We start from the raw sequence: 22,989 nt of genomic DNA, 5'->3' as shown, positions 1-22,989 counted from the left end.
ACATTAATTTTTTTTAATCTTAAAATATCACAAAAAAAAAATTTTTTTATTTTAAAATTTTAAAATGAATTTTTTTCAAAATGAATTTTTTATTGAAATCAAATACTCAGCAGGAATCTTGTAGATGATTTAGGTGGAATGCCAGAGTGGATTACATCGTTTGCTCTACAAAGTACATGTGGATTTGGTTGCTGCTATTGTTAACATTTTCTTTTTTTTTTTGAATCCAACTTTTTTGAGTAAAAGGTCCTGTACAGTTCTACGGCCATTTTTTTTTCAAGAGGCATCCAACATATTCAAATTTCAATATTGTAACCTTTTTTTTTCCTATTCTAAGACTCTTGTCTTTTTTGTATAAAAATTTGTACAAAATTAATATATATATTTTTATGAAAAATATGACTATGAAATACCATTTTGCAATTGAAACAAAAGTTAAAATGAATTTGGAGGGGATTAACCTGCAGAAAAACCATAAAAAGATAGTTGCATATAGTCCGAATTCTGGTGCACCCATAATCATAATCACAGAGTGTAATTGGAATTGGAGACTTAGATGTCCCGGCTGCACTTTCTCCTTGCTATAACCTGCCATGACTGAAAACAAGAGATTAATTATTTTGTATGCCAATTATACAGTCCTTCACATGGTATGGACTATGGATGTTATGCTCAATAGATTTTTTTTATGACATAGGTAACTATATAAATACAGAGTAAAACTCTTTTTGATGAATTTAAAATTTAATTTAATTAATTCATACAATCAACTTTAAAAGTTGATGGCATTTAATAAATTTGAAATTCGAATTCTAACATTTGAAATCTCTTTTTCTATTATCAGACTGCAACCTTTTATATATATATATATATATATAACCCTTCCTGGCTTGAGGGTAACCTTCTATATAATACCTTAGATGAAGACAGAAGGATAAAGAGATTTTTTGTTACAATTTTCACATATTAGCAGTTTTGGACATAGGAAGCTGATCACAATTTGCAGGGGTCCATCCCATCGCTTGTTTCTCATTGTCATAGATCACCATTCTGTCTTGCATTGATATGTATGTTCAAATCACAAAAATGGAGGAAGTTATCATCACTATGGTAAATCAGCTATTAAGCATTCTTACTTGGTTTACAAACTCTTGCCTCCAATGATATTTAAATTTTGCAGCCCTACTTGTGTTCCATTTAGAATTCCCAAGCAAACATTTCTCTTATTCTGTCAAAAACATTATTTCAGTGTTTTCAGTATGAACAGCAACAGAGACAAAGGAAACACACACACACAAAAGAAGATAATTTAAGGTGCTAGATCTGTTAATGCTTACTGATATTATAAGATAAGCGTCAGGGTATAATTCAAACTGGATTTTTGTTCTGCCACTATTTGTAAAGGCCAAAGCTAGGGTCTTTAAGTATTTCTTGACATCGCGTGCATTTTTGAAAGGCTTTCGACCTTTCCGACATAGTGGGAGTGTCTGGTCTTCTGAGGCTTCCATTAGCGACCTTCCACTTAATTCTTTCTTCAACTGCAGATATAAATGACATTTATACTCATTGTTAAACTTGAGAAAATTTAACGAAAAATAGAATCATAATTATAGTTCAAAATAATTTGGTGATAGAAGTACACAAGAATGAATCAGGAGAAAATTGCTACTGTAAGGAAGTAGCAGCATCAATTTCAAACTATCTAGTTAATTGTTATATTCCCAATAATTTAGCAAACAATCAAGTTTCAAAAGTAAAACTTGGCAGACGTCAGTAACATTTGAAGACATTCTGAAATTGCCCCAGAACTTACCAACATTGTTAAAGTTTGATAAGCCTGAGCATTAAGGTAAGTGTAAGCGCTCCCACTGTCAAAAACTACAACGAGATTTTTATTACTGGTTGCTTTCCCACCAAAATGTAGTTCCGCAATCCCTGGAGAATAGTACTTGCCAAGGATTCAAATAGCGGTCTCGCGGCCGTTATTTCGCGGTCGCGTCATTATCTGTCACCGCTATTAGAGAAAAAACGAAAAAAAATTTGAATCTCGTCTATAACAGATGAATCGCGGCCGTAAATTGTGATATAACGATGAATAACGGCAATCCGCTATTGCCGCTATTCCTATTTTCATTCAAAAATTCAAAAAAAAAAATTCATTTGATTTTCTTCTAAAACTTAAAATAAAAACAACAAGAAAGAAAATAAACATCAATTTACAAATTCAGAAAAAAAAAATTGACAAAACTTAAACTTTAAAAAAAAAATCAATTCTCTCAAGTTCAACTTCAATCAAAATCAAGTATATGCAATTTAAAGTAAACAATTAATTCAACACTCAAATTATTTTTTTTTTAATTTTCAAATTTGCCATGATTTTGTGTGTTTGGGATTAGATTGAGCTATGTTACATTGATAGAAGGAAGCAAGAGTTACTGGGACTTAAAATAAGAGACAAGAGATGAGAGTGAAACTTGAGGTTTACAAAAGCAAGCAGATAGCACACATCAAATAAAAAGAGAACTGAGAGATTGGGATGAGGATGAAGGTTTGGAGAAAAAAATTATTGAATGCAAGATGAAGGGATGAGAAGTTGTGTGAGTCTGTGCAATTTAGTCAAGAGACAAGGGAAGTAGACTTGAGGTTATTAGTGTTGAAAATCGCTCATAACATGGAGGTTGTCAAGTTTGATTTACTGTAAGTTCATAAAAAGCAATTTTTTTGACTCATAAATAATAATGCTCTTATTTAATTTATGAATACATAATTACTTATTATTTGATTTATGCATAATATAATTCGGTAATAATTTAATGAGTACGGTAATTAAATAATTAAATATATTATTCGTTATGATTATTTATTTTTCACATATTTATTTATTTCTTTTTATTTTTTAATTATCATATAAATAATTTTTTAAATATGAATATTTTATTATAAATATTTTTTTTAAATAAATAAAACACATGATATGATATAAATTACTTTAAAAATCATAAAATAAGAGATTTTATGATTAATAATTAAAATTATTATATTTTATAGAAAGTTGAGCAAAATTTAAAAAAATTCACGATCACAATAGTCGCAATAACCGCAAAGATTTCCATTATATCTGCAACCGTAACAAATGCGATGCGATCGAAAACATAATCATTACCACAATTTAAATCTCTGGTACTTGCTACCATGAATAACAAGCAGAAGATTTGCTATCAAGACTTAAAAGCAATCAATTATAATGAAGTGTAACCATCAGAAAAAAAAAATGAAGAGAAGTCTTTGTTATGTAAACTCCTGTGAGTCTGTGACATTGATGTCCAAGTCACAGATGAAAAATCATAGAAGCCATCCCCAAAGAAACGAAATCCACCGCCTCTTCCACTTAAACAGTAACCGATAACATTCCGCATCAAACCCTAACCCTGAAGCTGTGACACAATGCTGGACTTTCCCGTTCCAAGGCCAAGTATTCCATCTAAGGGATGATAAGATGCGCCTGGAATTTGATCATATCCACAACTGCAGACAAGGAATCAAAAGGCAAAATGTTTAAGGAAGCGTTGAGAAGCAACTTATAAAGGGAGGAGAATCTAGTAAATTTCCCCTGCTAAATGCATTGAAAGACAAAAGGGAGAAAAAAAGGGGAAGGATCATTTACATGCTCCTTTTTGGAGTTAAAGTAACTTCCTTATATGGTAGATGTCATGTAGAAAAGTTTAGAAAAAAGGTCTAATGCAGATTCAAACTGATTCATTTTAATTTCGTGATATGTATCAGTGGGATTCTTTCGTATCAGAGAAAAAGAAATCTTAAAAGAAAAGTTTTCCTAGTTAGAATTTCAGTCATCATCTCTCTTCATTCCATCTTTTCGCCCTCCCCACACTTTCCCTCTCTTCTCCAAGTTCCTTCCACAAATAAAAGCTGCAGAAATGATAAATGACCTTGTTTAAAATGATGACAATATAGACGTTTATAGCACTGGTGCTGTGGGCAGCTTGCAAGACCAATGTTCTTTTGACAGGAGTAAAATTAATGATATTGAAGATGATTTTGGCCAAAGTACCAACCCAAGGGCCAGAAGAGGATAGAGTCGGATTCTATTTGTAGAGTTTAAAGAAAACACATCTCGCACAAGGACTCCAAGGGATGAACTACCATCTACATACTCAACGTCATAGTCACATTGTTCCAGGCTTTCACATTTGTAGTCACCAGGTGGGTGCCATGCTGCACAAAGTGGATCTTTACAGACCAGTAGGTCATTTTTGGGCTGGTAAAGTGGTTGAGGTGCCTGCAAAGAGGGTGATAAAAACATTTAATACTAATCATTTACCTGTACCAACAAATATGAGTTTCTACGACATGGCATTCACTAAATTTTGATCCGGTAAATAGTAAAGATCACACAAGAAATTGGAGGTCACGGAAACCAGCAGATATAACAAGGAAAAAGAAAAACTGAAAGAATTTTGATAACGCAACATTGAAGCAGGAAACTAAAAGATTAGAATGAGCAATTAGGCTAAAATTTTGAAGCATGTGGCATCAGCTGCAAATAACTGGATTGATTATTCAATTTCACAAACAATTTGCTCATAAGATGCAGGCTATCTCATCATGAATCCATCAGAATATAGGTAACCTAGAATCAGCAATCCAATTAATCATACCAACTAAAAAAATGTGTCAGATATACCGGAAATAACAAATAACTTGGCGTTATTGTCATTAACAATAATGAAAGTATATATATTCTCTAGATATTTTATACTAACAATTTCACCTCAATACAATGGTCGCAGGGAGCATTACATTGGAGCCATGCCAGGTCACTTCCCGTGTCAAGATCAAGAAAGTAGGGCTTGGGAGGCTGACCTATATTGATGGGAACATTATAGTACCTACAATAATGGTGAACTCCATGATTTCATCCACATGTACAGATAACAAACAGATTAATTTGTGATCATACAATAATATTGTAGGCAATTACAAGAAAAAAAAAAAACCCCCAAGATATTAAGTCCAGAGACAGACATAAATTCCCCTATATACACATAGTACACGTTTCAGATGAACATTCAATGAAAAGAAGAAGTACACAATCTATGAAGTGTCCCTCTGCACTCTGTAGATTAGTGTATCTATAGATTCCATATCACAATTTGAAAACATAATATACAAAAATTTTTCCAAAAGCTGAACAGAGACTCAAAAATAGTAACAGCATCAACACATTCAGTTGCCCTTTTCCCATTTAACTGTCTCTTTAACTTCTCTCTTTGATGACAAGTGATTGAACTGAACCCCAGGAGGAACTTTCAGTTTGCTATTTGTTCTTATAAAAATTTCTGAAAGAAACAAAAGAAGACTTGAGTTTTGTTCCGGCTGGGATCAATCTATGGGAAATAGAGTTATTTGGATTAGTTTTTCACTGCTTAATTTTATATATAAATTTTTTATTTTTAATGTGTTTAATTTAATGATGTGTAGGTAATTTTAAAGGAAAAAAGAAGTTTTGATAAATCTGAGAGAAATTTTGATAAATTTTACCTTAATTTGGAAAAGATTAATTCTGTCATTGGTTCCCTACTTAAGAAGATTTTCTCATTTTTACTTTATTTTTAGTTTGATTAAGATAGAAATTTTTACTTTAATTAGGAGATTTACTTGATGAAACTTACTTGGAGACATTTTTTTAGATTAACTACAAAATTTAAAGTTGACTTGGATTCATATCTTTACTTAAGATTCACTTATTAATATTTTAAGATGGAATTTGCATAGATAAGAAAAACTCTTAAAAAGAGGGACATCGTACACTGATATTTAAATTTAGAATTTGAATTTTTCTCTTCAAGAAAAATCCTACTTAAAAGCAATTCCAAAAGGTTTTCAATAAGCATAAAATTTACTCCAAATTGAAGATTTATTTCTAGAAAGTTATCAATAGTGCAAAAGCAATTGCAACATATTCTTTTTCTGAAAAGCTATTGTTGCATACCAGTTCTAAATTTCAAAGATCTAAAGTTAAAGAAGAGTTCCAAAAAAGTTAAACAGCTAAAATTTTTAATACTTTTTAATGCTTAAAGACTTAATCATACAAGACTTTGCCAAAAAAAGGCTATAAGCAGCTTAAATAAGACTTTGAGAGTTGTTTAAGAGAGTTTAAGCTTGGTCAAACTACAAAGAGATAGGATCGAAACCAGCCACCCCTTGTACTTATCTTTTCAAGGTTTCTTGTATTTTTGTTATACAAATAGCTAGCTTAGGCATTAGGAAAAAGCATAGTTGAGGTAATGGTCTATCCTATGGCTTTGTATGGTTCTCTTTTATTGTTTTCTTATTCTTTTAAGCTCTTTTTAGTTACCAATCATTGTTCTTTTAAGCTTTCTTACTTTGTTTTCTTTAAGTTTTCAATTTAATTCAATTTTTTCAAGTTACTTTAATTTTTTGCAAGTTTAATTTAAGCTTTTCAAGCACTTTAAATTCTGTTTTCATTTTATTTAAGTTCAAGATGTTTAATTTTCTATTCTTTCTATTTACTTTAATTCAAGTTTAGTTCATGCAATTTAATGTTAATTTAGTTCTGCTCTAATTTAATTTAAGTTTCTAAAGTTAAATTTTGTTGCACAACCTATGATTTTAAGTTGTTAGAACAAGGTTAATGTTTTTGCATGCTTTTAAGTTTAATTTGCTTAAGTTAAATTCTGTTAAGTGTTATTTAAGTTTATTTGTTTTGTTTATGTTTCATGTATGATAGATTATGGTTAATTTACTATTCTTGAAGTTTAATAAGTTCATTTAATGCAGTATAAGTTTCAGTTCATGTTAATTTAATTTGGTTGATTCAGTTTTAATTTGATCTTAGTCTTTTTATATTTAATTAAGTTTTTTAGGTTGCTGTTTAGTTTATTCATTAAGTTTCAATTTTCAATTTAAATTCTAGCATGTTGAATTGTTGTTTAGGTTGTGATTTAGATTCAATTTTCTTGTTACATGTTTAATTGTTATTACATGTTTAAGTTTTAATTTTATTTACAGTTTTGATTTACTTAAGTTGCTATATAAGTTTAATTCTTTGTTTTTGCATATTTAAATTTCAATTTAGGTTGTTTGCTTGTTTAATTAGATTTTTACACAAATAAATTTTCTGTTTTGATTAGTTAAGTAGTTCAATTTAGTTCTTGCATATTAGTTTTGATTTGTCTAAATATAATTGAGGTATTACAATTTCGGTGCTTAGTATTAACTCTTTTACAATTCTTATGGGACGATACTTTACTCATCTTATATTGCCTATTACAATTCGTGCACTTATGGTAGCAATTAAGTTTTTTGGCACCATTGTTAGGAATTGGTGCAATTTAATGCTAATATCGATAGTAAAAATGCCTAATTGTAATTCCAACCTTTTTATTTTTATTTTTAATTTTTTATTTTCTTAATTCAAAATCTAATGGCATATCCTTGGGAACTGAGAATCCTTGGTGATTATGCCATACCTCGAATGGGTGACATCCAATTGAATATTAGGAGGCTCAAAATTGAAGTTGACAGCTTTGAGATTGATCTAGACTGTCACACCCCAAGACCAAGACGCAACACGGTTATATTACCTTGAAGTAAACCTCAAAGTAATACGAAGCCTTCTTTCTTAATCATTCTAAAATTTGTCAATAAACTATTATAATCTGTCAAGCAAAATCCATATCTTTAATATAACTAATGATATATCTCTATATATCCAAATACAATCTATATTAAAATACAAAACTGTTTCATAAGATCTTATTAACAAATATTGTCTCTGACAACTAAGTAATTTTTCCCATTTAATCTTCTAGTTTTCACAAAACTAAGCAAACTTATCATTTACTCATCTGTAAAGAAAAAAGTAAAATGAGAATGAGCAAACCACAGCTCAGTAAGTATAAGCTTACACACTTTACCGGATCAAGCATTTTTTTTATACATATCATATAGATCATTCAAAACATTCGTCAAATCATAATGTCAAAATATTTCCAAAATCATCATTATGTCAAACATTTCGTAAATCATAAATTAATATCAAAACATGTCACTTCATAAATCATTATAAAATATGCTATCATTCAAATATCGTAATCAAACTAAATCATGGATCAATCATTAAAAATCATCGTAAATCATCATCATCATAAATCATCATTATCATTCATTTATCGTTAGCTATGGTCACTACTATAACCCATGACATTGATCGTATCGACAATTTCATCCACATGATCATTGCTTATTATTATAACCCGCTAGCTAAAGCCTTACGCTAACTACTATAACCTGTTAGTAGGGTCGTATGGTCATGTCTATGCTAACAAATATAATCCATTAGTCAGGGCCGTAGAACTAGTTCTGGTGTCGATGATCTCACTTCTCAGGGATGTAAAAATATAGCTATCATAAAATTATTCTTTAAACATAAAGCATTTTTTCATTTTATTCATAAGCATGATCCATCACTTACATAGCAAAAACATAAAATAATCATATGTTTAATCCTATTTTCATATATTGAAAATAATAAATAAAAACATTTACTCATTTAGAAATATACATATATACATAAGTTCAAAAATAAGTAAAGTGTGTGAGATTCTACTTATGTCCTTTCGATTTCACCACCTAGTTTTTTTCCCAAAATAATTAATGGCCTATTCAAGATCATTTCAACATGATAGCAATTAATCAACCTATTTGAGACCACTTATACCAAAACAACTAAGTTAAACAAGAAATAACTCAAGTAACTAATTCTGATAGCCTATGCTACTTTCACTAAAATGACCATATCTCAAGATAACCAACTTGGAATTAAAATATTTTTAATTAGAAATTGACTTGACAAGCTTTCTAACCATATATGGCCAATCTCGTGATTCCTTGTGGATTAACTATAACAATTTTTATAATCTACGTTAGATGCTACTGCAAGATAGCCTATATACCTTTTAACAAAAATTACACATTTATTCATAGGAAACTCTAAATTCAATTCTGCTTGTTCTGTTGAAAAGTAGACTTAATATGTTTTTCGAAACATATATGGCTTAATTTGTAATTCCTTTTATAATCTACGTCAGATGCTGCTGCAAGATAGCCTATATACCTTTTAACAAAAATTACACATTTATTCATAGGAAACTCTAAATTCAATTCTGCTTGTTCTGTTGGAAAGTAGACTTAATATGTTTTTCGAAACATATATGGCTTAATCTGTAATTCCTTGTATAAAAATTAAGACAATTTTTGTAATTTAACCCTGATGCTGCTGCCTTACGGCCTGCATATCCTTAAGTAAAAATTAGACAACTCTTCATAGAAAACTCACATTTAACTTCCATTTATTTCATTAAAAAGTAGATTTAACATGTTTTCCAATGATATATAATAATCATAGCAATAATCTATCCATTAATATAAAATTCTTTTTTGATTCATTATTGTAGATCATAGTATCTCATCCAAAAATAGAGTTTTTCCTTCAATCTTTAAAAACTCAAATCCCTACTTTCAGCCTTTAAACTCCATTCAATAACCATCAATAAAGCTTAAGAACATGAAATAAACAAAGTCCAGTAATTTACCCAAATAGATCATGAAGATTAATGAAAGATTTCACAATTTTCTTGATTTTTCTCTCAAAACTTCATTTCCAATTAATAGCAATCAACATGATAGTTTTTTCTTAAATAAAAAAGGGCATATACTCACCATTAGGAGATTAACTCGATTGCAGCCTTTGATTTAAAATCTCCAACTTGATTTTTTATATTCTCTAACCTTAAGGAAAATGAAAAAAAAGAACTCCTATTTTCTTTCTGTTTCTCGATAGCTAGGTTTTCTTTCATTTAATACTTCAGCCTATTTTTTTTTTACTAATTAATCTCTTCATAAATTGATGGGCATTGTTATTAGTTTAGCCCAATTATCATTTGGGCTAGAGTTTACATTATCCCCTCCTTATAAAAAATTTTATCCTCGAAACTTGATTTTCATCTATATCTTATTGTTTTATTTTTGCAATCACTTCTCTTACCATGTGATTGTCTCATTAAATTTTGACAAAAGTAATCATTTTGCCTCAAAATTTGTTCTTTCCAATCAAACATTCAAAAAAAATATTTTTAATATGTTAAAGCTTATATCATCTTGAATTTCTAAATACTTATATCCAACCATATAGCTTCTATCAAGATATTCTCTTGACATAGATTCCTCATATACATTAAACATCTAAGGTGACAGTATTTTTTTGTATTGAATTTCTTTCACTTTACCAAGAACTTCAAATGTCCTTGCATTATGTAAACTTAACATTCCTTACCTTATAATCCTCATAACATTTTTAATGATGACACATTTGAGTACAAATGATTAACCACTTGAAGGTACAAATCTTATCTCCGAATTTTGACCTAATTCTTGCTTACTTTAAACCATTCTTTAATCAACCAAAATGTATCAGTAATTTTTTCATAAATTCAAGCAATAAAAGTTTTTCTTTTTTGTCCTTATGCCAATGAGTCTAAGACTTAGATTTACTTCCACACAAAACCTTAAAATGAATCATTGAATATTTGTCTTATGACAATCATTATAAAATATTTCTTTTCAAGTTATGACATAAGCACTTCTTAAAAGAATGTAAGTCAACGATAAAGCCTTAAAAATGAAGGGAACACAAAATATTCTTACCCAAAATTCATTTCTCCTTATTTATTAAAGATTCATCACTTTCTCAACTAACGATAGCATAAAAAATTTAGAACTTAAATCAAATCAGGCTTCCACTGCGCACTCTGATATTTCCTTCTAATAAAATTTGACAAATTAAATTTCATAACATTATTTCATAACAAGAAAAACATATGTCCACAAAATTTCATGTTATTCACTTTATGCTGGGTATTCATAACCATACACAACCTTAAAGTTGAATAATAGTATCAACAAATCCTTTAATCACAAAAAAAAAAATATATCACATAATATTTTAATTTTTTTTTCTCCACTGACAATATGAAAATTTTTATCAATTAACCATTATAAAATATATAAAATCGATGCAATAAATCATATCCATAAGTTTGCACCATGTAAATTCAAATCTAAATCTCTAGTTATCAAAGTTGTCTCCAATTCCGAATAGTGTTCTTTTTGATTTAATAGACCAATTATCATATAACAATTGATTCTTCATAATCCCCACAAACATCATAATGTCTTAAATTTTCTTTTTACCAAATATATTGTTATCATCTCCACGTCAAAGCCAAAACCTATGCATCATAATCCGTAAGTAAAATTCTCTTATAGAATTTGAATCAACAAGAACTTTAAATACTTGAATTCATGCCAAAAGTATAGTTATAAACAATAACCAAATGCATCACATTATTTCAGAATTTTTTTTTTCAAACTTCTCTAAAATCAAATATATGCTCAGCATCACCAAGTACATAAAACATCACTTATAAGATTTCAAATAATCTTTTGCCCTTGTAAGATTTCAAACAATCATTTTTAGCCAAAACATATATATTTTTCTATAAATCGATTACTCTTTCAAAATCAACTTCCTTACTAAATCATCTAGATAACCACAATTTTAATTTTTATCCACAAATTTAATTTCTTACTAAGTACACCACCTCGTACCACAATAGACAATGTTCTCTATAAATATAAAATTCAAAGGAATCTAATAGTATACTTCAATTAAAAATTATAACTACAAATTAATCCATTTAGCCATTACAAAAAAATCAGTACACTTTAAATAGGAATTTAATGATCAAACTTTAAATTAACTATACAAACGTCCAACTCGCATGATCAAACCTTAAATACTTTCGCAATAAAAATGTATAATCAAATCAAGTGAATATCTTTCTTTACGTATATTAAACTATTTACCACAATTATCACAATAAATCCATCAAAACAAATTCTCAAACATTATAACACACAAATAATTACTTCAAAGTTTCAAAATATCATTTCATTCAAACTCTAATATTCTATACTTTTAATTCCAACAATGTACACTCAAATACCACTTTTAATCCATGATTAAGAATTCACTTTACACTTATCAAATACTTCAAAATCTCATTAAGTCAAATGTCTTTTCTCAAACCCATAGGATCTCCAATGATCAAATCATTCTCTTGAATAATCCTTTAACTCATAAAATATGTCTCATTATAAGTCGCATCGAAAATCTCTTCAACTTATAAAATCGCACTATATCAAAATAATTATACTTTATCTTAACTACAAGATCTAAAAGCAATATGTAAATATCAACCAAAATAATTACTCCAATAATTCATTGAAACTTTAACTACTCCAAAATTCATCGAATCATTTACTTATACTCACCACTATAGTCACTGATCAAAGTTATGTCTTTGAAAAATCATCTAAATTTTTAAAAATCTCCACATAGTATATGGATCATAATCATGCTCATATAATAACTCTTTCAATATAAGGATCATGCACTACATTCTTAGAAAATCATCATCAATTCAATTATCAAAATCTAACTTCTTAAAAATCTTCAAAGATCATAATTGTGGTTATTAGAAAATCCTTAAAACCATACTATAAGCTTTTTAACATCTCACATAGTTTAAAGATCATAACTTGAACTCTTATAAAATCTCCAAGAAACATAACTTAAGCTTTTAAAGAAAATATCATCACAATCTACAAATCATAATCTAACTCTTAAAAAAAATTCTCCAAAGATTGTAACTTAAGCTCTGATACCACTTTTTGTCACACCCCGAAACCAAGATGTAACACAACCATATTACCTTAAAGTAATACAAAGCTTTTTTTCTTAATCATTCTAAAATTCGTCAATAAATTGATATAGTCTACCAAGTAAAATTCATATATTTAATCTAACTAATGATAAATCTCTATATATCCAAATACAATCTATATAAAAATACAAAACCATTTCATAAGATCTTATTGGCAAACATTATCTTTGACGACTAAGTAATCTTTCCTATTTGATCTTCTAGCTTTCACAAAACTAAGCAAACTTATCATTTATTCATCTGTAAAAAAAAAAGTAAAAAGAGAATAAGTAAACTTAGCTCAGCAAGTATAAGTTCACACACCTTATCGAATCAAGCATTTTTTTTATACAAATCATATAGATCATTCAAAACGTTAGTAAAATCATAATGTCAAAACATTTCCAAAATCATCATTATGTCAAACATTTCGTAAATCATAAATCAATATAAAAATATTTCATTTTATAAATCATTGTAAAATATGTTATCATTCAAATATCGTAATCAAATCAAATCATGGATCAATCATTAAAAATCATCGTAAATCATCATCATTATCATTCATTTATCGTTAGCTACGATCACTGTTATAACCCGTAACATTGGCCGTATCGATAATTTCATCTTCATGATCATTGCTAACTATTATAACTCACTAGCCAATGCCTTACGCTAACTACTATAACTCGTTAGCAGGGCCGTATGATCATGTCTATGCTAACTACTATAAACCATTAGCCAGGGCTATAAAACTAGTTTTGGTGTCAATGATTTCACTTCCCAAAAATGTAAAAATGTAGTCATCATAAAATCGTTCTTTAAACATAAATCATTTTCTCATTTCATTCATAACCATGATCCATCATTTACATAACAAAAACATAAAATAATCATATGCTTGATCATATTTTCATATATAAAAAATAAAAAATAAAAATATTTACTCATTTGGAAACATACATATATACATAGCTTCGAAAATAAGTAAAATGTGTGAGATTCTACTTATCTCCTTCTGATTCCACCACCTAGTTTTTCCTCCAACATAATTAATGGCCTATTCAAGATCATTTCAATATGATAGTAATTAATCAGCCCATTTGAGACCACTTATACCAAAACAACTAAGTTAAACAAGAAATAACTCAAGTAACTAATTCTGGTAGCCTATGCTACTTTCACTAAAATGACCATATCTTAAGATAACAACTCAGAATTAAAATCTTTTTAATGTGTTAGAAATTGGACTCGACAAGCTTTCAACCATATATGGCCCATCTCGTGATTCCTTATGAATTAATTATAACAATTTTTACAATTCACATCAGATGCTGCTACCAGATAGCCTATATACCTTCTAACAAAAATTACACATTTATTCATAAGAAACTCCAAATTTAATTCTGCTTATTCTGTTAAAAAGTAAACTCAATATGTTTTCGAAACATATATGGCTTGATTTGTAGTTTCTTGTATAAAAATTAAGATAATTTTTATAATTTAACCCTGATGCTGCTGCCTTATAGCCTGCATATCTTTAAGTAAAAATTAGACAACTTTTCATAAAAAACTTAAATTTGTATTTATTTTATTAGAAAGTAGATTCAACATGCTTTCCAATGATATATAATAATCACAGTAATAGTTTATCCATTAATATAAAATTTTATTTTGATTCATTATTGCAGATCATAACATCTCATCTAAAAATATAATTTCTCCTTCAATTTTTAAAAGCTAAAATTTAGCTTTTAAACTCCATTCAATAATCATCAATAAATCTTAAAAACATGAAATAAACAAAGTCCAGTAATTTATCCAAATAGATCATGAAGATTAATGAAAGATTTCATAAATTTTTGGGTTTTTCTCTCAAAACTTCAACTCCAAATAATAGCAATCAACATGATAGTTTTTTCTTAAATAAAAAAAGGGCATATACTCACCATTAGGAGATTAACTCGATTATAGCCTTTGATTTTGAATCTCCAACTTGATTTTTCATATTATCTAACCCTAATGAAGATGAAAAAGAAGAACTCATATTTTTTTTCTGTTTCTCGATCATTTAATACTTCAACCCTTTTTTCTTTTACTAATTAATCTCTTAATAAATTAATGGGCTTTGATATTAGTCTAGCCCAATTATCATTTGGGCTAGGGTATTACATAAACATTATCCTAACAATCTTGAATTCTATCTAATTTAGAGGTTTGCCTAATGAAGATTCAGATGCTCATATTGTCAATTTTATGAAGATTTGTGATATATTTAAATATGATGGTGTTCCTTATGATGCCATCTACCTTAAACTTTTTCCATTCTCACTCTGAGACAAAGCAAAGAATTGTTTAAAGTTACATCATCCAAATTCTATTATTACATGGGATGAATTAGCTAACAAGTTCTTGGAAAAGTTTTCCCCAGTAATGAAAACAATGAGAATAAGGGATGGTGTTACTAATTTTAGGTAACATGATTTTGAATCTCTTTATGAAACATGACAAACATATGAAGGCTTGCTCTAAAATGTCCTCAGCATGGGCTACCAATGTGGTTTCAAATATAAATCTTTTATAATGGTTTGGTTGATTCAACTAGAACCATTGTTGATACTGTAACTTGAAGTGCTTTAATAAGAAAGTCTATTAAAGAAGCATATGATCTACTAAAAGTATTAGCTTTTAATTAGTATCAATGGTAGTATGAAAAATTCAACACTTTTGGAGCAAATGCCATTCAAAGTCCTTTTGTTTATTGTGAAATATGTAGAGGGAGCCATACTAGTGAAAGATATCCTATTCTCTATAATCCAAGTTGGGAGAGTCATAAAAAACTTCTCTTTGAATAATAATTAAGGGCTGCATCTTATTTAGAGTCTAGGCATTCAAATAATTTGGTTTATCAAGCTCCACTTCAAGAGGAAAAATCATCTTTGTAGAGATATATTATTCTATCATTCAAAAACAAGAGGTTTCAATTTGGAACCTTGAGGATCAAGTGGTTTAGATTGCTAATGCTATTGAGAATCTTCAAGAAACTTTGCCTAGTGACATTAAGTTTATTCTAATAAAAAAAGGCAAAAAAAATTTTGAAGCAATCACCTATATATAAAAAAAAAAAAAGGATGTTGAAGAGCTTACACCACTTAAATTCATTGAAGAAGAAATTGAGGTAAAAAATAAAAAAAAGTCCAAAAAAAAAAAAACCTTCAACACTTGAGCCTATTGAAGAAAAAAATGTGGTTGAAAATCTTAGGAGTGATGAAAAAGATATAGAAAAGCCTACACTATCTAAGTTTATTACCAAAAAATTATGGCAAATGGGAAATATCAAGAAGAAAAAGTGAGGAAAGAGAGCTTATTATGGAAGTTTAAATCCAAAAGATTGACAAACATCAACAGTGACAACCTTCATTATTTTTAAACCATAAAAAACTGATTTTTGTTATATTTTAAAATTAACTAAAGATTATGGCTTTTATGAATAAGAATATTAGGCTAAAGTTCTTGTAAAGGTGGTACACTATGTGCATCCATTTATCTTTAGGTCGTTCAAAGCACTTTGAAGGAAGATTTTTGAGATAGATAAGTTGGTTAACTATAAGTCAATGTTTCTTGAGAAGCAATCAAAATTTTAATTTTCAAGTTTTTCATACTTAAGATTAAATTTCTTTATTGTGGTTTTCATTAAGAACATGTAATGCTTTTTTTTTTTTTTGCTTTTGTTTTGTAGGAACAATATTTTAAGGAAGTTAAGAGAAAGGACGCTATGATAATGTGCAGCACATGGATAATTCTTACAAAAATCAGAATCATTCTTTAAAGTTTAGAAGAGTATTTTTCTTCCTTTAGAGCTTAATTTTTTTATTTTCTACATATTAAGCACAGTGTGTCATTCAAGTTCGCGAAAGAGAAAATTTGTGCAAAGCTATTTTCAAAATTTTTAAAAATTTCTGTTGTTGAGCTTAATTGGTTTTGCTTTGAATCGTTGTATGCTTCCTTTGTTAATTTTCATAATCCAATGATAGAATCTTGATTGACTTTGATTATAACTTATTAAAAAAGAATGAATGTAGTGAAAACATAAGATGATTTCTAGAATTTATTTCTTTCTAATTGTGATATTTTCATATTTTTGAGCACTTAATCGTAATTATGAAAATGTATACATGTTTAGTTAAAGTTTATATATATATATATGGAGTTGCATTTATCTTTAAAGTTGTGTACTTATTTTAGAATTTGTTTAAGCATCTCTTGAGGTAAAATTATAGACAACACTTAGGCGATTTTTAGATCGTTTGAGCCTTTCAAGCTAACCTCTATATTGTTTATCTTTAGTCACCCTTTATTAACCTTTTATATATCCTTTTTTTGTTTTTAACCTACATTAATTAGCCACCATTTGTTTATTATTTTCATTTTTCTAACTTACCCTATGTGTATATGGATCAATCAAATTAAAATATGAAATCTATGTTATATTAGGAAGGAAATGAGGAGTTTAAAAAAAAAATAAAACAATGTGCAAATTCTATTTTAGCAATGAAAGTTGAAAAATAGCTTTAAAAAAAAAAAGAATGATTGGTTTTTCAATGCATACTGATTGAAAATAACAAGGTTTATAAGCAAATCATTGAAAAGTTGTTGTTTCATAAGAAAAGAAAGAAAAAAAATGATAATCTAAGTTTAGGGGCGTAAATTCTCTTGAAAGCTCTCTTATCAAAATTGAAAAAAAAAATCTTAAGTAATACATATTTAGGAGCTATGAGCCTAAATTTTCGTTAATCATACCTTAATCATAGCCTAACATTATAAGTTTAATAAAGACCCATTGATTTTTGGTTAAGTATGGCTACATTAGTGGAAAGAGTATATAAAAAGTAAACTTATGAAATCAGTGCATGCTTTAAGGTGATATGTTGAATTCATGTTCGTATGATTTTAATTAAATATCTTGCATTGATGTGAGATTGATTATACACACACAAGGAAATTCGCAATTGAAAGGGAGCTAACTTTTGAATGCATTTTTGTTTAAGCTATGTTTATAATTTTCTTTAAGTTATATTCATCATGCAATTTTTGAGGAACTTATGAGAATTTGACCATTGGAAATTTATATGATTTCAAGCATGTGTATTTTGATGTAGCTTAATTTTATTTTGCTTAAGGATAAGCAAGAGTTATTTAAACTAGTTTTCAATGCTTAAATGAGTTAATTTTGTTTTGTTCTTGGTAAAATAAGATATTTTTTACTTTTAATGTGCTTAATATGATGATATGTAGGTAATTTTGAAGAAAAAAAGAACTCTTGCTAAATCTTGGAGAATTCTTGACAAATTCTACCTTAACATGGAAAAGATGAACCGTCATTAGTTTTTCTACTTGAAAAAGGTTTTCTTCCTTTTACTTGGATTCCTAGTTTGACTAGGATATCCCACTTTGACTTGGAATACTTACATTGGCTAGGAGATCTACTTGGTGAAGCTTACTTGGGGATGATTTTCATAAATTGACTAGGAAATTCTAAGTTGACTTGGATTCCTACCTTTACTTGAATTTCATTTATTCCTACTTAGGGTAAGATTGACTCCTAAAGAAGGGGTGACATAAACATAGGATTTAAATTTAGAATTTGAATTCTTTTCTTCAAGAAGAGTCCTATTTGAAGGCAATTCCAAGAAATTTTCAAGAAAAACAAAACCTACGACAAGTTGAAGATTTTTTTTTAAAAGGTTGCCAAGGGTGCAAAAGTAATTGCAACAAAATTTTTTCTCTCTTGAAAAGCCCTATTCGCATACCATTCTTAAATTCTAAGAGATTTAAAGCTAAAGAAAAGTTTAATCAATACTTTTTAAGTTGCTTAAAGACTTAACCGTACAAGCAACTTAAAGATGGACTTTGAGAACTGCTTGAAAGAGTTTAAGCTTGGCCAAACTACAAAGAGATCAAATTAAATCTAGTCGCCCTTCTTACTTATCTCTTTAGGGTTTCTTGTATTTTTGTTATATAAATAGCTAACTTAGGCAATAGGAAAAAGTATGGTTGGGGTAACAACTCATCCTATAAATTTTTAGGGTTTTCTTTTATTATTTTCTTGTTCTTTTAATATCTTTTTAGTTTAAAGCTTGGAATGACAAACCAACCATTGTTCTTTTAAGCTTTCGTACTTTGTTTTCTTAAATTTTTAATTCAATTCAGTTGCTTTTAAGCTAATAGAATTTTTGCAAGTTTAATTGAAGATTTTCAAGCATTTTAAATTCTATTTTGATTTATTTAAGTTCAAACTCTTTAATTTTCTATTCTTGCTATTCACTTTAATTCGTTGTTTAAATTTAATTCAAGTTTAGTTTATGTAACTTAACGTTAATTTAATATTTAAGTTTCTCAAGTTAAATTTAGTTGTTAGATTAGGGTTAATGCTTTTGCATTCATTTTTTTAAGTTAAATTTGCTTAAAATTAAATTTTGTTAAGTGTTATTTAAGTTTATTTTTTTGTTTATGTTTCATGCATGATAGATTAGAGTTAATTTACTATTCTTGAAGTTTAATAGTATCATTTAATTATGTTTAAGTTTCGCTTCATGTTAATTTAATTTGTTTAATTCAGTTTTAGTTTGATCTTAGTTTTTCATGTTTAATTAAGTTTATTAAGTTGCTATTTAGTGAATTATTAAGTTTCAATTTTCAATTTAAACTCCAGCATGTTAAATTGCCTTTTAGGTTTTGGTTTAAATTCAGTTTTGCTTGTTACATGTTTAATTGTTATTGCATGTTTAAGTTTTAACTTTACTTACAATTTTGATTTATTTAAGTTATTGTTTAAGTTTAATTTTTTATTTTTACATATTTAAATTTCTGTTTTAAGTTGTTAGATTGTTTAATTAGATTTTTGCATAAGTTAATTTTTTATTTTAATTAGTTAAGTAGTTCAATTTAATTTTTGCATATTAGTTTCAATTTATGTAAATATAATTAAAGTGGTATAATTTTGATACTTATTATTTATATATATGCCTTGATTGATTAGTGAAGATCTTGATATTTAATGTTGAGAATTAATTAATGGGCGTTTTTCTTGCAGGTAAACAATTAATGAGAATTACTTGTTTATTTATATTTCCTTTTATTAGAGAAAAACTCATTGTATTTATGAATTATAATAATATAGTTCAAAATGAGGTTTCTTCTAATGTTTGTGTTGCCATTAGGTTCTTTGATTGACTGATTCCTTTCCCTTCCTCTTAGATTGGAGAATTCATGTGGTAATTTTTGGAACAAATCTAAACAATAAATAAGTTATCTAACAAAAAAAATACTAAAAAATAGAAAAAAAAAATAAACAATTCAAACAGGTAATAACTTTTGAGACTTAAAAAAATAACAAGTTTTGTAGAATAAATTAAAATAAAGTTGGCAATAGAATTAATAATTTTAGCGCAAGATATAAAAAATATAAAATTAATATGATTTAAAATTTTGATAAAAATCATATATTAATTTAGCAAAAACAAAAAATGTATTTTATGTTTGGTATATGAATATAAATAATAACATGAAAATTTTTTTCTTTTACACATGTTGAACATAAAACAACACGCATATATGAATTATTAAATTTAATTTAAAATTTTAAAAGGAATTTATTTATAACTATAAGCATCGATAAAGTAAGCATATGTTATTGGTTAAACAAAAAAAAAAAAGAATATATTCAATTAAATTGCAGTAATTTCTTAGAAAACTTCTTTTAAAATGATATTAGAATTAGAATAAGAGAAGGGCTGTTTGTGATTGCCAAAATCCCACTTTCCTTTTATGTTAGAACTTAGTTTGAGTTTTTAATTACAATTAACTGAAGTTTCATTTTGTTATTTTGTATTTATTATTTATATTATAAGAAAGTAATGTAAATTATCAAACTATAATGATTATTTTTATTTAGTTGCTTTTTTTTTTTTATTCTTAATCTATCTTTGAACCTTTATCTTTATACTTATTTGAAGAGAATATTCAATGCATAAGTTTTTTCGAATCCACAACTTTCAAGCACTAATTTTAAAATCATGCCAACTAATCAAAAAATTGATCCAACTACTAAAACATTGGCTTGCTATATTTTAGCAAGTTTTAAAGATAGAGGTATTCAAATTATACATCTTAATTTTTTAATAACAAATAAGATTTTTTTATTTAAAAAAAAAAAGGAGAATTCAAAGTTTATATCAAATATTCTTAAGCTCGAATAACAACTATTAGATGAAGTTTGAATTATTAGAAAATGGTTAAAAAGTATAAAAAAACAATGAATTTCCTATTTGATAAAAGTTAATCTTTTTAAAATTTTTAAGTCTTTCAAAATGTTATTTAACTTTGCCTGAACATAGCTTTATTTTATTGTTACTTTTTTTCTTTAAATGTAAAAAAAAAAAAAAAAAAATCCACAAAGATAACGCTAAAAAGATCGGTATTTTTTAATCTTTTTATGTTTTTGTTAATTTATCAACGAAAATATCTATTTTACTCAGAGAAATCTTGAAGATAACTAGTAAATTTGAAAAATTAACATATTACCATAAATTTTGATATGATTGTGTATAAATGTTGAAAACATAAATATATTAAGGATAAAAAAGGATTGTATAAAAGGGTTATTACATGTCAACATATGTCTTTTTCATTCAAATCATATCATATAATTATATTATTAAAAAATCAATAATTTATTACACTTTACATGTCCAAATCTATTTTGAAACAAATATTTACTATTTATATATCCCATATGATATTTCATAAATTGTTGACTTTTTCAATAATATAAATATGTCGCATGATTTAATCGAAAATGACATATAAATAGATGCAACTTTCATTTGATTGATATATATCATCCAACCAACATTCTCAATTTAGCTCTAAGCTCTTTATTCGTTCTCAAACTTCTTTTTATTTTATAAGCTTTCCATGAGCATCCTCTTGTAACTGTGATGTAATAAGAAGAAATAGTAAAAGAGAAGAGACAATAGACCAAAAAGTTGAGAGAAGAATTTGCAAATTTCCATTCATACTTTCAATAAGTGCATACATTGGTTTATATTCTCTCATTGCTTGCATCGTGATCCTAACAATAAGTAGCTAAAACAATTAAAACTAGGGTAGTTGGTACAACCAATAATCATTAGTCGCCATCTTTATAATTAACTAGTCAACCTACTAGCTCAGTAATCGTTATACCGCTTCCTTCATTATTGTCTATAGCTAGTGCCACATGCATGATCCTTTTAGAACTTCTAGAAGCTTTAGGCCCACTCAAGTTCCTTCTGCTTTTCCATATCTTTCATTAGCTTAGCCTCTTTCATGCCCAACGTCATGTCACCTTCCTAATGTGCCTGTAATTTCATCGCATTGCCTTCTCTTTGAGACAATCCTTGTTGCCAAGGATTAAAAGAGAAATTATGATTTGAGGATTGAAAAATCCTCCCATGTAGCATTTTCTGGACCTAAGTTTGACCATTTTATCAATAACTGAGTGTTGCCATGTTGTTTCTTTTTACCATCCTCTTGTCCAGTACTACAGCAGGGTAAACCAGGGGTTGTCCATAATTTCCTACCTCAGTTGAGGCTGTGCTGGGAATAACCTTTGCTCCAACTTTCTTCTTTAGGAAACTGACATGAAAGACTCGATATAGCTTTGAATACTCAGGTAGCTGAAGCTTATATGCTACTTTGCCACTAAAGGATACCATAGAACCTTGCAGAAAGTTTCAAATTTTCCTAAATGCCAAGGAAGTTTGTTTATAGGATTGGAGCTTCAAATATACTTCATCACTAAACTCTCTTTTAGTTCTATTTCTATCAGCATAGTACTTAATTCTGCTTTGAGCTTTTTCTAAGTGATCCACTAGCAATTTACTCAGCCTTTCCCTTTCCCTTGATAGTTCCTCAACAGTGGAGACTCTAGCTTTACTACTAGTATCCCAAAAAAAATCTAGGTGGTTGATAACCATACAAAGCCTGAAAATGAGTTATTTTCAAAGCTAAATGGTATCTTATGTTATACCATCATTCAGCTAAAGGTAATCACTAAGCCCAAGTTCTTGGTTTGAAAGAA

At 27.8% G+C, this 22,989-nt stretch overlaps 1 protein-coding gene and 1 pseudogene across 2 annotated transcripts; both read right to left on the bottom strand.

Annotated features, from left to right (window-relative positions):
• Positions 1-1,089: 1,089 nt before the first annotated feature.
• Positions 1,090-3,194, bottom strand: LOC149511942 (aspartic proteinase Asp1-like). The gene is made up of 4 exons (XM_089753453.1): positions 3,078-3,194; positions 1,814-1,948; positions 1,338-1,538; positions 1,090-1,228 (listed from the first exon to the last, which is right to left on the bottom strand). The coding sequence occupies exons 1-4, from the start codon at positions 3,192-3,194 to the stop codon at positions 1,142-1,144; spliced, it is 540 nt and encodes a 179-aa protein (XP_089609579.1). The 3' UTR covers positions 1,090-1,141.
• LOC111316379 (aspartic proteinase Asp1-like) lies at positions 3,086-22,624 on the bottom strand (annotated as a pseudogene). The gene is made up of 4 exons (XR_016333118.1): positions 22,433-22,624; positions 4,790-4,933; positions 4,074-4,297; positions 3,086-3,525 (listed from the first exon to the last, which is right to left on the bottom strand). The product of XR_016333118.1 is annotated as an aspartic proteinase Asp1-like (transcript).
• Positions 22,625-22,989: the final 365 nt, after the last annotated feature.

Source organism: Durio zibethinus, chromosome 24, assembly GCF_047325235.1.
Source record: "Durio zibethinus cultivar Kanyao isolate XHJ-2024 chromosome 24, ASM4732523v1, whole genome shotgun sequence".
NCBI lineage: Eukaryota > Viridiplantae > Streptophyta > Magnoliopsida > Malvales > Malvaceae > Durio > Durio zibethinus.
Note: the sequence above shows the minus strand (reverse complement) of the source record. Positions and strands in the feature narration are given on the sequence as shown.